Consider the following 14,030-nt stretch of genomic DNA (forward strand, 5'->3'; position numbering starts at 1 on the left):
CAAAAAAGGCATTTTCTCTTTACTCCAAACCTTTAACGAGACCTTCACAGCATCACTACAATTTGACACAAAGTCTGAAGGATTCAAAGATCACATGTTTTCCCTTTTAATTTTGGCCCCCATCATTTGGAACTTAATCTTGTGCAAAAAGATAAAACAAAAACAAAGAATGGATATGGCTGCAATGACTGCATGCACCACAGTGTAATCTGTAGACTGTACAGGTAAAAACAGACCTGCAGGTCTCAATTGTTTTCCCATTTAATATGTAAATTTATAGAGTATTTAAGTGGGTTATAGTTTAGATTTAGTAAAAGATTATTTGATGGACAGGAAATGAACAGCAAGGTTTTGATGAATGGTTCATCTATGAATAAATTTAAAAAATGTTTAGCTGTTTCAGACTCAACATGTATATTTGCTTTCTTTTGTAGAACATTGTGATAATAAGCAAAACGAGCCCTTTAATGTGGACTTTTTGACAGAAAATTATCCACATGTTCTCCCATTAAGATTAGAAAATCCAGGCCTGAAATATTTACCTCTAAACTAATGCAGTTCTGTAGTGTTTCTTCTAATAGAAAATCCATATTATTGAAACACTTTCCCACTTTCTGGTACCTTCCTTATATCGAAAATCTAATGTGCATCTGCGTTTTTTTTTTTTTGTTTTGTTTGTTTTTTCTTTGTCAGTCATAGGAGGTTAGTTATCTACCATCTAATAATGAAAAAAGAAATGCAGCAGTTTCCATGCAGAGTCTATATAACCTTTCAAACCCTGCTGGATCCTATGATGGGTTCATCGCTGCATTGAAAGGTTAAACATTGTGCAAATCCACTGAAAATCACTTTAAACTCTCAACAACAAATATTCCTTCTGCCTCATTTGATTCAGAAATATCAGCCTTGGCAGAAAATGTATAAAATGATGCACAAGACATCTTAAATGCTCAATTAAATGTCACAGCATCATGTAGCCAAAGTGGTGTGTTTTGTTGTTTTTTTTCTGACTGTAAAGCTAAAATCAGGGTTCAGGTTATTTATGTGGTCAGGAAACTCTGCAACACAAAAACAATCAGCTGTTTTTCCATTAGAAAAAAAATGCAAACTACAATTTGTCCATGTTATTTTGTGTAAATGTGACATTGTGCTACAACTAGCAACATTATGTATATACAGTATGACCTTATATTGTTTATTATCATTTAGTTTTCATTACAGTAGTCGTATATATCTATTTATCATCATTATATAACGGAATCTTTCTGCTGTCAGTATAGTACAGAACAATATGTACAGAGTATTTACAAATGTCCCATGGATAATATCGCACTTACAGAGAGACGATGGCAGAGCAGCACAGTGACTTTGAGGCCATGTGTAGTGGATGTTCTCCGGACAAACAAAGGTCCTACAATCTGGATAGGTTACGACAAACCCCTCCGCAAGGCAAATAACGAACTGCTGCTCTCGTACGCAAACCTCATTACTCCAGTTTAACTGATTTTCAAGTTTCCTCTTAAACTGAACCTGTAATTCCTGAAAAGGTTTCGATGAGGCAGCAGAAAAGTTCTGGTCCCATGTCAGAATACTTTTTTTTTCTAAAACCTCAGATGAGATTCGTGTTTAATGTCAACAATCAGAATCCCTCATAATCCAGTAAAAGTACTCAGAAATATATCTGTATAAATACTCTCAATAAAATAAACACATATAGACATATCTTTGCACTTGCCTGTTAATCACTAATATAGACCAAAAATATCAGCATATTGAACAGTTTCCTATGGACTAGTGTTGAAATATGAAAATGATACCAGCACTGTCGAGAAAAATGTGCTTATTTAGAAAAATATAGCACATTTTTTGGTCAATTTTCTTTCTGTTTTGTGATTGGACAGGATGAATATCCACTGAGAATGTTCACCAAAGATTATCTGTAATATGTCTGTACAAGGTCGTCTCATATGGAGCCTGAAATGTACCACAACAGAAAATAGTTGTTTTTTTTTTTTCTTTTTTTTTTTGTTTTACTTTATTTTACATATTTAATTACAAACGTCATTTCCAAAAAAGCTGGGTTTTTTAAATTTAGTAAAAACTTTATCTGTAGTTTGTTAACAAGTTTGAACCTTTATCTAACAGACACAAGTCCAAAGAAATTTTTTTCAGTGTCTTCACAGACCAACTTATAAAATATAATAAAAATAAATGAGTAAAAAGCAAGAGACTAAAAAAAGTTTGTACAGTGGCAAATGAAGGCAGAAAAGATGAAAGAATAAACAGTAACATCATTGTGGAAGATGTTATTGAAATTAATTGGTCAAAGGTGAGGGTGTCAGGATTGGGTATAAAAGAAACACCCATCAAAGGCTTAGTCTTTCTATGCAGGGACAGCTCAGGGCTCACCACTTTTTGCCAAACTCAGCCTATCTATTCTATTAAATAAATAATAAGTAAATAATAATAATAATAACTATATATATATATATATATATACAGAATAATGTGAAAAGATTCAGGGAGTCTGTGGTGGAAATCTTAGGAAGTAAAAGTTGACGATGCTGTCAACAGCTTTAAGTCCTCAGGCAGCACTGCAAGAGAGACCATCATTAGACCATCAAGCCACCATGAACATTGTATTCCATGAGGAAGAAGCCATGTTTCAATTCTATGCAGACACAGTCAAGTTCTTAAGACATGAGGTCATCTTAAATGGCCAGAGTCGGTGGACACATGTTTTATGGTCAGATGAGCCCATGTTTCAGCTGCTTTTGGAAAAGAACTATTGTAGAGAATGAAACAAACCATCTAGACTGTTATCAGAGAAAGCTGAAAAAAAACAAAAAAAAAAAAAAAACAGCGTCTCTGATGGTATGGTCTATTAGTTTCCATGACATGGATGATTAATTTTATGTGAAGGTATCACTGATACAGAAATGGATGTTGGACATCTTTTCTCAGGAGGTCTGTGATTGTTTCAGCAGGACATCAGACCTCATTCTGCACGACTTCCATCAGCAGGGTGTGTGTGCTTAACTGGCCTCCCTGCAGTCCACATCTGTATCCTAGTGAAACGTTTTGGAATCAGACAACAACCACAGACTATTAAGTTGCTGAAATCTTAAATTCAGCAAGAAGAGATTTCTCTGTAAAACTGTGACAATTAGTATCCTCATGATGTAAGTGGCATTAGAGGAAGTTGATGGATCACAATGGCAAACTTTTTTCTATCCAGGTATGTTTTTTTTGTTTTTTTTACGTATACCAGCGTCATCAAATATTGAATTTGTTTATAGTTTATAAACAGAATGAAGCTCCTGAAAACACTAAAAAATAATTGCTTTGGACTTGTGTCAGTCAAAAGAAGGTTTAAACAAATTTAATGAACAGCTTCAAGTTTTTATTGCATTTTAGAAAATTCCCAAACCTTTCTGGAAAGAAGGTTTGTAAAATAACTGCATAACAGCTAACCAATCTGAGCTCACGCTCAAAATAAATATAGTTATGCTCTGCAGGGTTCATATTATCAAGCTTATACATCTTTTTCTTCCTCTTAATGTCTCATAACTTGACAAAGAAAAATGAAAAAATTCTGGCTTAATGCCAAAAACAATGATGAATAATTACATGGACTTTTTCATTTTAATCTTCCTGGATGTTTCATAAACTTTAGTATGCATTGTATATATTTCATAGCTCCCTGACAGCTTAAGCTATAGAAGAAACGGTCTCTTTATAACTCTCCTGTGGATAAAAAATATGATCTGGTTGGATTTATATAGTAAATCATATCATATACTCTGACAATGTACAGTAGAAACAATAAATAAGCGGTGGGCTGATATCCTTACTGACTGCTATGTGAGTTTAGAGAACAGTGTGATTGAGCTTTGAACCGATGCGTCATCTTGTTGTTGTTCTCCTAAATGTCTAAAACATGCATTCCTGGTTTTGCTCCACAACACCAACAGTGCAACATCATAGAGAATGATTACCACGTTAATTAACACACCACACACTAGCAAAAAACACACACACTTTCCTAAAAAAACATCCTGGCACACTCACAGTGAACGCTCGGTGAGAAATGAAACAAACAACCCCTGAGGAGTGAAGGAGTGAAGGAGCAAGTGGTAATGGGAGTTCAGCGATGAGAGAAAGAAGACAAGTTGACCAGGTAGATGCACAATACTGTGTTCTTGGTTTCTTCTGAAGTTCACTCATGAGATGCAGCAGCGGCACCGGCCTGTTTCCAGTCTTGTGTGTGACGTTAAAGGCAATATTGCAGGTGAATCAAATAAGGCAAAAAGAAATAGAAAACTTAAAAAAAGGACTAAATAATCAGCCAAAGTAAAAATGTAAATAGGCGCATCTGATAAAAAGTCACCTTGTATGTGTGTTCTCCATATTTTTTATATTTCTGTGCAGAGGCGCTAGTTTTTACACGTCGGCCCCTCTGGATCGAGTACAGGTGAGGTGAGATGAGGAGATCCAGAGCGGTCGTTGAGGCTAAAGAGATGCAGCAGGAGCGAGGGGAAAGCCGACGAATGAGAGAGACGGTGCAGCAGTGGTGTTGTGTTTGATTCAAACAGCCAACACAGGAACTCAGCGGCGTCATAGCACTGTGCTCTCAGACTCATCGTCGGAGTCTGCCCTGCTGTTGGTGGAGTTGAGCAGGGCCACTGAGTTCCTGAAGGGGGAGATGTGGGTCAAGTCAAAAATGCCGTCCAGTTCCATGTCGATGATAGGGATGTCCAAGTTGCAGAGTGAATCTGGCAGAGCAGAAAGAATAGAAAAGGATGAGCAGAGAAGAAAAACAATCCCAAGTGTTATCTTGGGTAAAAAATAAAGATGCAGAATATAACAGATCATTCAATGTCGGTGCTGGTGGATGTTACACATCACATGAGTATCACAAGTCCAAACAATGGCTGTATGAATAAAGATAGAGGGGAAAAAAAGCATGACAGGGCAGCACGATATACAAAAAGTATATTGCAAGGGGGCAGCATCTTCCAAAAGAAGAGGCATTAATTTGCTGCTTTAACAGCCTCCCCTCTGTTAGCTCAAGGTTTTTCACCAGATGTTGAACATTTGCTTCTGCTGAGCCTCAATACTGAGGTCCAAAACTGGTGTTAGCTGATCACAGACAGTTTACATGCACAGCATTATTCCAGCTATTCACCTTATTCTAAATAATAAAGCATAGTATGCTGGTGTACATTCCATTGATATGTCATTTAAGCACACATTGGTTTGATTCAATAGAATAACGCCGTGCATGTAAACATAGCTGCTGTTCCAGATCATCACAGACCAGTACATTTATTTGCACTAATGGGCTGAAATCAGGACAATGGACCAAAAGTAAGAAATAAGGTCACAACAATGTCTAAATATGTATTTAAGGCCAAACAGTGCATGTGGCAATTTCATGATTTGAGCAAAACTTAAACCATTATTACATCACAAGGTTATTTCTGTAATTACTGAGACGATTATTTCTATTAAAAACAAACAATCCTTGGAATGAATGAAAAATGCTATTATGAGCAGAAATTTAAAAGAACAAATATATACTGTATATCGGCAGTCAGTGCTGTGCAACCCTCATTCTTACCTGATACGAACATAATTTTGAAAAATGAACACATATCAATAAACACAATGATCAATGCTGTTAGTTATACTGGTGTATAAACTAACATATTGACCCTTAGTTTGATTTCAACATGTGCTTCTTTGATTCTTCTGTGAGAATGATGACGTCCACAGTGAAACAAGTGATGGAAAACTGGCACAGACAGGAAGTGTGTCCACTGAAGGGCAGTGAGGCACAGTGTAGTGTGGTGGATTGGGGGTGTGAAGGTTTATAGGGCACTGAATGCCAAAGCTGGAGGGGCAGCTGCCGCAAGGCATTGTGGGTGGGACTCCTAAAGGCAGAAAAGTTTTGTGTCATCTGCCCTGCAGAGTTCAGACCGCACAGCCTGGCAAATGTGCCCATAAAAGCCATGCATCAGTCTCAGCCACCATGCAAATGCCAAAAAAACATGTTAAAGGTGGTCTGAACAGTATGTTGATAGATGCATGATGATAAGCAGGGAATCAGATCCAGGATCTGCGTCTACTGGCAGCTTAACCCTGTTGTGTGTTGTCAGGCGGCTCCATGTTTGGCTGAGATGGCAGAGGGGATACAGGGATAGGGAGGTGGAGGTAAGGCTTCAGCACAGGAACTCCTGCTTACCCTAAAAAGTCCCTCTCACACTTAGAATCACACTGAACCTTCCGCCTCATACTGCTGTAAGTGAGACAGTAAGATAAGTTGACAAAAGGAAAAATTAAACAATCAACATAATTACAAACCTGCTGGTGATGTTCAGAAAAATAAATACAAGAACAGAATATTAAGTTCCACAACATGAAAATTATTACTGTTTTCAGTGTAGTTTGTCACAAAATGCATCAAATCACCTTTAATTCATCACTTTCTGGAAACTGCTAAGTATAAGGTTTGCTTTTCAATAAGGATGGGAATTTAAAGCAAAATTACTAGTTAAAAGCACTGAGAAAATAAAGACCCAGTGAGTGTTTGGTGTCAGCTAACACCATGTTATTAGCATTGCTGAAGTTTGCTTCCAATTCAGAGTTTCTGATCTTGGACACAATTTAGGACCTTGATCATGTTTGACCAGGTGCTGTTAAAAAAACTACTAACACAGTTCAAATCTTTATAAATTATTTTACAAATGACATAAATGAATTACCAGAGTGACTTTTTTATTCATAAAACCATTATTGTATGTGTGAAAATGCAAAAAAGGTTTTTTTATGGTGTGTTTTGTGGTATCTGGATCACATTAGACCAGATCCTGTTTAAAAAACTACAAGACTTAAGACTCCTCAAATTTGGACTGAATCATTTTGGAGTATAAACACAGGTTTATTGTTTGCAAAACTTTAATGCTTTGTGTGAAAATGCAAATAAGTGTCAATTATGTTTCTATGTTAAACTGCAAGACTTAGACTGTTCGCATCTGGACTGAATAAGTCTACAGAGGATGGATCTTCTGTTGGATGCTCCACTCTCAAATGACTGCATAGTAATGGTTAGACTGATGACTTGCTAGCTTTAGCTGCAAAGAGTGCACAGACCTAATTCTCAATTACTTTCTTGAAGAGATTCTGCACAGAACTTTTAGCTGGTTGTCATTTTCATCTCTGCATGTATCTTACATTTGTATTGCATTAGCATCCAATCTCACAGAGACACACACATTATGCCAAGTAATAGTAAAGTGTTCTTCTGTTGTTTGTTTCCAGGCAGTTGGCAAAAAGCTTGTTTTGCTAATGCCACATTGTTGGTGGTAGTAATAACTGAGTGTTTTTATTATTTGTTTCTATTTGTATTGCATGTGATTTCATGGCACCCAATTTCCTCTTTTGCGATTAATAAAGCTAAAGCTAAAGCTAAGCTAAGCTAAGCTAACCTAACCTATCCTATCCTATCCTATCCTGTCCTAAGCTAACCTAGTTAAGTAAAATGATTGTGATTATTTGAGATAATCACAACATCAACAGATGCTATGTTTCTTCACGTTTTTGTGTTTTTGTTTGCAGCTGTATTGAGGTTTAAAATATAGTATATATATATATATATCCTAGTGAATACTTTGCCTGCTCTGTGTGATATACCAAGATTTGAAGTTCCCAATTCTGTGTAAACCACTGGTTTAAGCATGTTTAAAGTCTAATACATGATAGCCTTGACATACTTGAAGCATTACACATAATATGCACTTATCTGTGTGTCTTTTGTATTTAATAGATGAAAAATGCATCAAAGTTAATGACAAAAGTGTGCTTTACTTCAATCAGCCACTGAGCATAAAGTATAACATTTTGTTACTGTGACATATGAAGGTGTTTTTGCTTGAAAACTAATTAAAAACTAGAAATGTTTTTATCAGCAAAATCCAACATGACCTGTTTGGGTTTCCTGGGATGGTGGGTTTTGCTGAATGTGCATATCTGAAAGTTTGTATCTTGTGAATAAAAACGTTTGTAAACTTAAAAACATACCATTTATGCAAAGTATAGCATCATTTCTTAGAGTAAGCAGTAATTAAAAAGATTAGACAAGTGAAGTAGAATAAAAAAATCTGATAAGGCAGAAATATCTAAACTACAAAGTTTAGATACAATTGATGTATTACCTGTGGACATGCTTTCCCCAGGAGACAAACCATCCAGGAGACCTGAAGAATGCTCCAGAGGCTGAGGACTTGTACCGGGTGTGGAGGGGGGCTGAGGTGGAGGCAAGTTAGGTCTCTGTCGGGGCGGTTTGGGGGTTGGTCTGGGCTTGGTTAGAGTACCGGCCAGCGAGGGTGGAGAGGACAGGGATGGGGTGGTCGCTGTCTGGGTCTGACCTGGAGAGCCGATGGTGGCGTATCCCTGTGGGTAGCTGAAGCCATAAGGGGAGGGGGTGCTGGGAGGAGTGGGCGACAGGCTGACTGGAGACGGCTGACCTGTGGACTGGTCGGACATTGCTCCTGTTTGGCAGTACGGGCCTTTAGGTGGGATTGGGGCCAGCTTCTTTGCTGCAGAGAAACCAACAAGTGGAATTAGAGCTGTGTCATGATACAGAACTTTTCATAAAAACCTTTCTTTTCTTAGTGACATAATTTTCTTTTGCTGAATTGGGACATGAAAATTCATTATTTTAAAAGATGTATTTATTTGTTAATTTAATTAGGACAGCACAACTACAAAACTTTTCCCTGATTTATATAAGAAGATTGTGCCTAAAAGTAGATTAATAGTAAGTATCTGTGGACAAACTTGGAATGTAAATATTTAAGGATGAAATTGTCAGTCAAGAATTTCTCTATCAGTTTGCCTGGTTTGGGTAATGAGTCAGACATTAATAATGTGCTTTAATAGTTACTGAGCGGTGCTAATCTCAGAAAAGGCTCATACAGTATAGGAGAAAGATGGAATGAAGTAAATAGGTCACTTTGCAGACTTAAACTGAAAAGCTGTCAATTAATGGTTAAAAAAAGAAGAACCGCTGTCTCTTCTCTTTGTGGCACTTTGAACCAGAGTGAACAGATTTACGATTAAGATTTCAGGTAATTGTGTCAAACTACGAAGAAAGCCATAGCATGTGTCCTTTAAACCTTATATTCAAACAGCTCTCAAATAAAGTCATATTTATCTTCAGCCTAGGAATGAAAATCTATATTTCTCTAAATGGTCTTTAGAACAAACAACAACCCTCTGTCCTCTGAATCGAAGGCAGACTGAGGTAATTTAAGAAGGAACAACAATAGGATTGAAGATAACATTTTCTTTCAATTTTTCTCAGCACTGACAGTTGAAACATTAATTAAATTATGTTGTACAGAGAAAGATTAAACATTAAATCTCAATATTAATGGAAATAAAACCATTTCTTGCATATCAAAAATAAACTAATAGATTTTTTTTCAATATATGAGCAATAATAGTGAATAATTACTTTTCTTAAGTAATACAAGACTTTTTTTTTTATTTAATTTTAATTTAATTAATTTTTTAAATTATTACATCTAAGCCCTGTATTTTATTTTTACATTTATTTATTTATTTGATTTATTTCAATACCTATTTTAAGAAATACTTATTTAATTGTGTTCAAATTCCTATCTTCTTTTTCATATATTTCTTCATATTTTTTCCTTTATTTTTTTTTCTAATTATTTTATTCACACTTTTAAAATTTTTTATTTGTTTATTTTCCTTAATTGTTTGTTTATTTTTTTCTGTATTACTTTTCTTATTCTATGATGGTCCAAGCTGTCAATCGTCTGCTTTTGGGTGGGGTTTCTTGTCCAGGCTGAGAAGGCGTACCACCTATAACTCCCTCCAACTTCATTCCAACTTTTGACCGGTGAGCGTCTACTGCAACTGAACAATCTCTAAGTACAGTTTTCATTAATTTCTTTATGTTTTTTGATCACTAAGCTGTTTCACAGATGAATCTCTCACTGGCACAAGTACTGCTTTTTTAAAATTAGTTATGTGTGAAATATTTCCTAATTTGTTTATTTGCATTTATATTTCCTTATTTATTTATGTCTTTATTCATTGTTTTATTTGTTTGTCTCTATATTTCCTAATTTATTTTCTTATTTTGTGGCACTCCTATTGTTCCATAATGTTCGGGTGAGCCACAGGTGTTTCACCTCTCCGCAGGCTGTGTGGGCTGTGCTCAGGATGTGGAGACTGTCCACTAGAGGTCATTGTTCCCTGGAGTCCCTTCTGTCCGATCACTGGAGACAGCTCCTTGTTTTTTAGAGTACTGCGGAGAGAAGAGAGGGGGAATAAACACACTTGTGTGACATCATGCAATCTTTAAGAATACCCCGAACCTCTGAAATAATGAGAGCACCCATAGTTCAATGTCAACAGTACAAGAGAAGCAGTTCAGAAAACTCAAATAAACCCTGATGGCTTAATGGATTTTTCTCACTCTTTTATCGGAGTGCAGGCAGAATGCCAGTGTGAGGAGGATGTGAAGGTCAGAGCATAAGCAGTTTATGCTCTGACTGCATGACAGTCCTCGGCTGCACTTCAGTGCACTTTTACTTTCAGAAGATGAAGAGTCACGCATGGTTGATGCAGCCAGGATTTAAAGCTGAGGTGGAGCCATGTGGATGAGCATCTTTGGGAATTCCTCCCATATCTCACTTGATAACTTTGCCAGCAGATGTTTCTGTCCATGTTGTTTTGCTTGTGCTCATATTAGAGGCCTCATCTTGCAGGGCTGACTGGGCTCACTGGTATGACTCATTAACGCCTACTTTTGTGATCGTATTCAATGGAAGCTTTAAATTTCCTTTGTTGCCTGGCAACCGCTTCCTGAAAATCCTGGCAACATGGAAAGATATGGAATTTCCAAACATGGCTATTAAATTAAAAATGGATTTGATAATGGATCCAAAGTAATATTGATTTTCATGATTGATGGGTGCAAAACAAGTGACTTAACGGACAGATAATTGCTTGGTGCCGGTGAAAGTATCTTAATTAACCCCTCCAACCCCTTCTCAAACCATTCCTCTGTCGTGCTTCTTTGTCCCTGCGGGGGCCTCTCGGCATGTATGTGTGAGTAGTGTTAGAAGTACGAGCGAGTAGAGCGAGCATCTTTACCTCTTCAACTTGGCTCCTCTCTCCCGGCTACAGGCACAGGCTGCCCATGGAGGGGGAGCAGAAAGAGGGGTGTTGGGAGGTTTGGGGGAGCCCAGGAAGAGATCGTGTCGGGTAAGAACGAGCGGGGGTTTGATGTACAGGGTAGAGCCATTTGTTTCGCACGGGGGCGCATGCGGAGTGTCAGACAGGGAGCCCTGTTTAGGCAGGTGCAGGGAGTTTGGTTTGGGGTTGGAGTTGACATCAAGCTGCTGAGGGGATGGGCTTAGGGAGTGGGGGAGTGGGGGTGGGCTGTAGCCAGAGAGGCGTGGGGGAGGGGACGGGCCAGGGGGCACAGATTCGGGAGTGGGAGCGACGGGACGCATACTCAGAAGTGATCGGGTGTAGAAATGATGGTGAGGTAGCGAGTTGGAAGAGCAAGAAGAGGAAGAAGAGGAGGAAGAAGAAGAGGGGTAAGGAGGGGGTGGCCTCTCCTCCTCTGGGGAGGGATAGACGTAACAGGAGTCCGACCAATTGGAGGATGCATCATCAGAGCTGCAATGATAAAAATGTCAGTGTTTCTTGAAAACTGAGCTGTTAAAGTGGATGAATTTAAAAATTTCAGGAGGTAAAGAGGACTGGGATGTTTGAGCTGTAAGTTTAAATTTGGCTGATTAAAAAGGAGGACATCAGGTGAATATTAATCAAAGTAAGATAGGAGAAGAGAAGACTCCAAGGGGAACGGCAAAGAAAATAAAGAATAGATAAGAATTTCATAGAATGAAATTAAAGAGAAAGTCACCTCATCCATTGCAGGGCTTTGCGACAATGGACTGTTATGTTGCTAATGAGGCTCGGACTGATGGCAAAAAATAAGAGATATGAAATCCATGCACATGCAGCAATGAATATACACTATTGAGATAAGGATAACGTTTTCTCAACTTTCACTCGTCATTTAGTTTAATAAACAAATCCAAAATAGAAGATCTCTTCACTTGTCCCACAGAAACCAGAAAATGAACTCCCCACATGACTCTAGAAACTGAGAGAAAATGCTTTAACAGAGACTTAAAGAGTAATCACAAAGTTTGCAATAACATGCTTCATCATGGGCGAGACACCAGGGTTAACACAGAGAAGAGAGATGAACGACAGAATAAAGAAACTGGGGGTAAAAAGGGCACACAGCGTTGTTCTGGAGTAAACTGGCGGGCGCAGGAGGGAGCAGCAGCAGCAGCTGGGGAGTGTGTTTGTGTGGAGGAGGTATGGGGGAGTAAAACAGGAGGATGGGGCACAACAGCCTTACCTGGCTCGGTCGCTGCTAGTGGGAGGAGGGGTGGGGGAGGGGAAGGCATAGAAATCCCCATGCTGCTCGGGGATGAGCGCGTCAGCGGGCGGGGTAGGGGGGTGCACGCTCGGTGGCGTGGAGGAAGTTTTACGCGAAGACGACGAGCCCCTGCGTGATACCCAAGAGGTGTCCATCACCTTGACACCCATGCTGCAGTGGGACAGAGATGCATAGCCAATGAAGTCAAAGGAGGTGTGTGAGTGTTTATGTGGTTCAAGGGAGAGTATTGGGTGGGGGTCAGGTTTCCACACCCAAAACACAGCGTCAGGGGTGGAGTGCTGCTAAGAGCTCAGCTTTCCTGTCTATCGTCTACTATGTTTACAAAGCCTGACCCCAGATCAACAAGTGGGGTCATTTCTCTCCTCCCAAACAGACTTGTAGTATCACAATCCAGCACATAAAACGTCCAACAGCATGTACACCCTCCGTTACATGGATTTAACATGCTTAAGTCATCATTTTATTCTCTATTACACATTCTCCTGCATGACAGTGATGTATGAGTGAGATGAAATGGTAAATAGTTTCGGTCAAAACAGATGTGTTGACATTTTGTTGGATCGTAGCAGGAAAAATACACACGTAACAGATAACATCAACATTTGCAGTGTAGTTTGGCATAAAAACTGGCATAACAGCCGACTGCTCCAACCTAAGGCAATAAATTAATCTGCTGGCACCTCCAAAACGTTATTAATAAACACTCATTTGCTGTGTAAAATGTGTCAAAACACCACGTTTGGCAGTATAATGGTGGACGTGCTGGGCCTGTAATATTTGTCTCTATGGCCACCATCTTTCTAAAGTTTTTGGATCATGTCACGAATGCCATTTTTACACACACACACACACACACACACACACACACACACACACACACACACACACACACACACACACACTGAAAAAAATACACATGTTAAAGCAGTTTTTAATGTGGCTAAACCCTCTAAAACACGTCAGCACTATTCTTTCTCATTTCTAGCTGTAGTATGACTATCCTCTGGGGGGCGCAGAGCACTTGTTCACAGGAGGGAAGCCTGGAACTACAAGATGAAGGGATGGCTCACAGCAGTCTGAGCTACCAGCTGTGAAACAAAAGGTGAAATTTTGTCTCTTTTTGCCCATAATCTGTTGCTGTCAGTTTCAGAAGCTCCATATGAGATGATATGGTCAGTAAATATGAGTTTATGTCAAGAAAAAGATAACTGTGCTTACTCTTGTAGCCATGAGCGCAGCAGCCTTAGTACAAATGAGCACTATAATATAATATAATATAATATAATATGATATGATATAATATAATATTGTTCTTCACTCTACATCTTGAATATCAACTAATTCTGATTAGTGTCTGACAATAACATCCCCAGCTGGTGTAGAAGAGCTGAACATGGAGTCATTTCCATGATAAAAATGACCTTTATCTCTTTATCACGACAAGAAAAACCTGCTTCGCTTTGTTGTCAGTTAAGCTGAAAGAAGCTATTGTTGTCACAGGCTGAACAAG

At 38.5% G+C, this 14,030-nt stretch overlaps 1 protein-coding gene across 5 annotated transcripts in view; it reads right to left on the reverse strand.

Moving 5' to 3' along the window:
- Positions 1 to 2,342: 2,342 nt before the first annotated feature.
- LOC121632606 (rho GTPase-activating protein 44-like) overlaps positions 2,343 to 14,030 on the reverse strand; it is a 106,383-nt gene continuing 94,695 nt past the window's right edge. For 2 of the 5 annotated variants that reach the window (XM_041974241.1, XM_041974239.1), the window contains 4 exons: positions 12,479 to 12,670; positions 10,227 to 10,342; positions 8,217 to 8,600; positions 2,343 to 4,775 (listed from right to left, as the gene is read on the reverse strand). In XM_041974241.1, the coding sequence (XP_041830175.1) occupies positions 4,618 to 4,775; positions 8,217 to 8,600; positions 10,227 to 10,342; positions 12,479 to 12,670 (850 nt within the window). In that variant the 3' untranslated portion in view covers positions 2,343 to 4,617. Of the gene's footprint in view, positions 4,776 to 6,247; positions 6,302 to 8,216; positions 8,601 to 10,226; positions 10,343 to 12,478; positions 12,671 to 14,030 lie in introns of all 5 variants that reach the window. The other 3 variants (XM_041974244.1, XM_041974243.1, XM_041974242.1) reach the window with 2 other exon arrangements.

The sequence above is a fragment of the Melanotaenia boesemani genome, chromosome 21, assembly GCF_017639745.1.
Source record: "Melanotaenia boesemani isolate fMelBoe1 chromosome 21, fMelBoe1.pri, whole genome shotgun sequence".
Lineage (NCBI taxonomy): Eukaryota > Metazoa > Chordata > Actinopteri > Atheriniformes > Melanotaeniidae > Melanotaenia > Melanotaenia boesemani.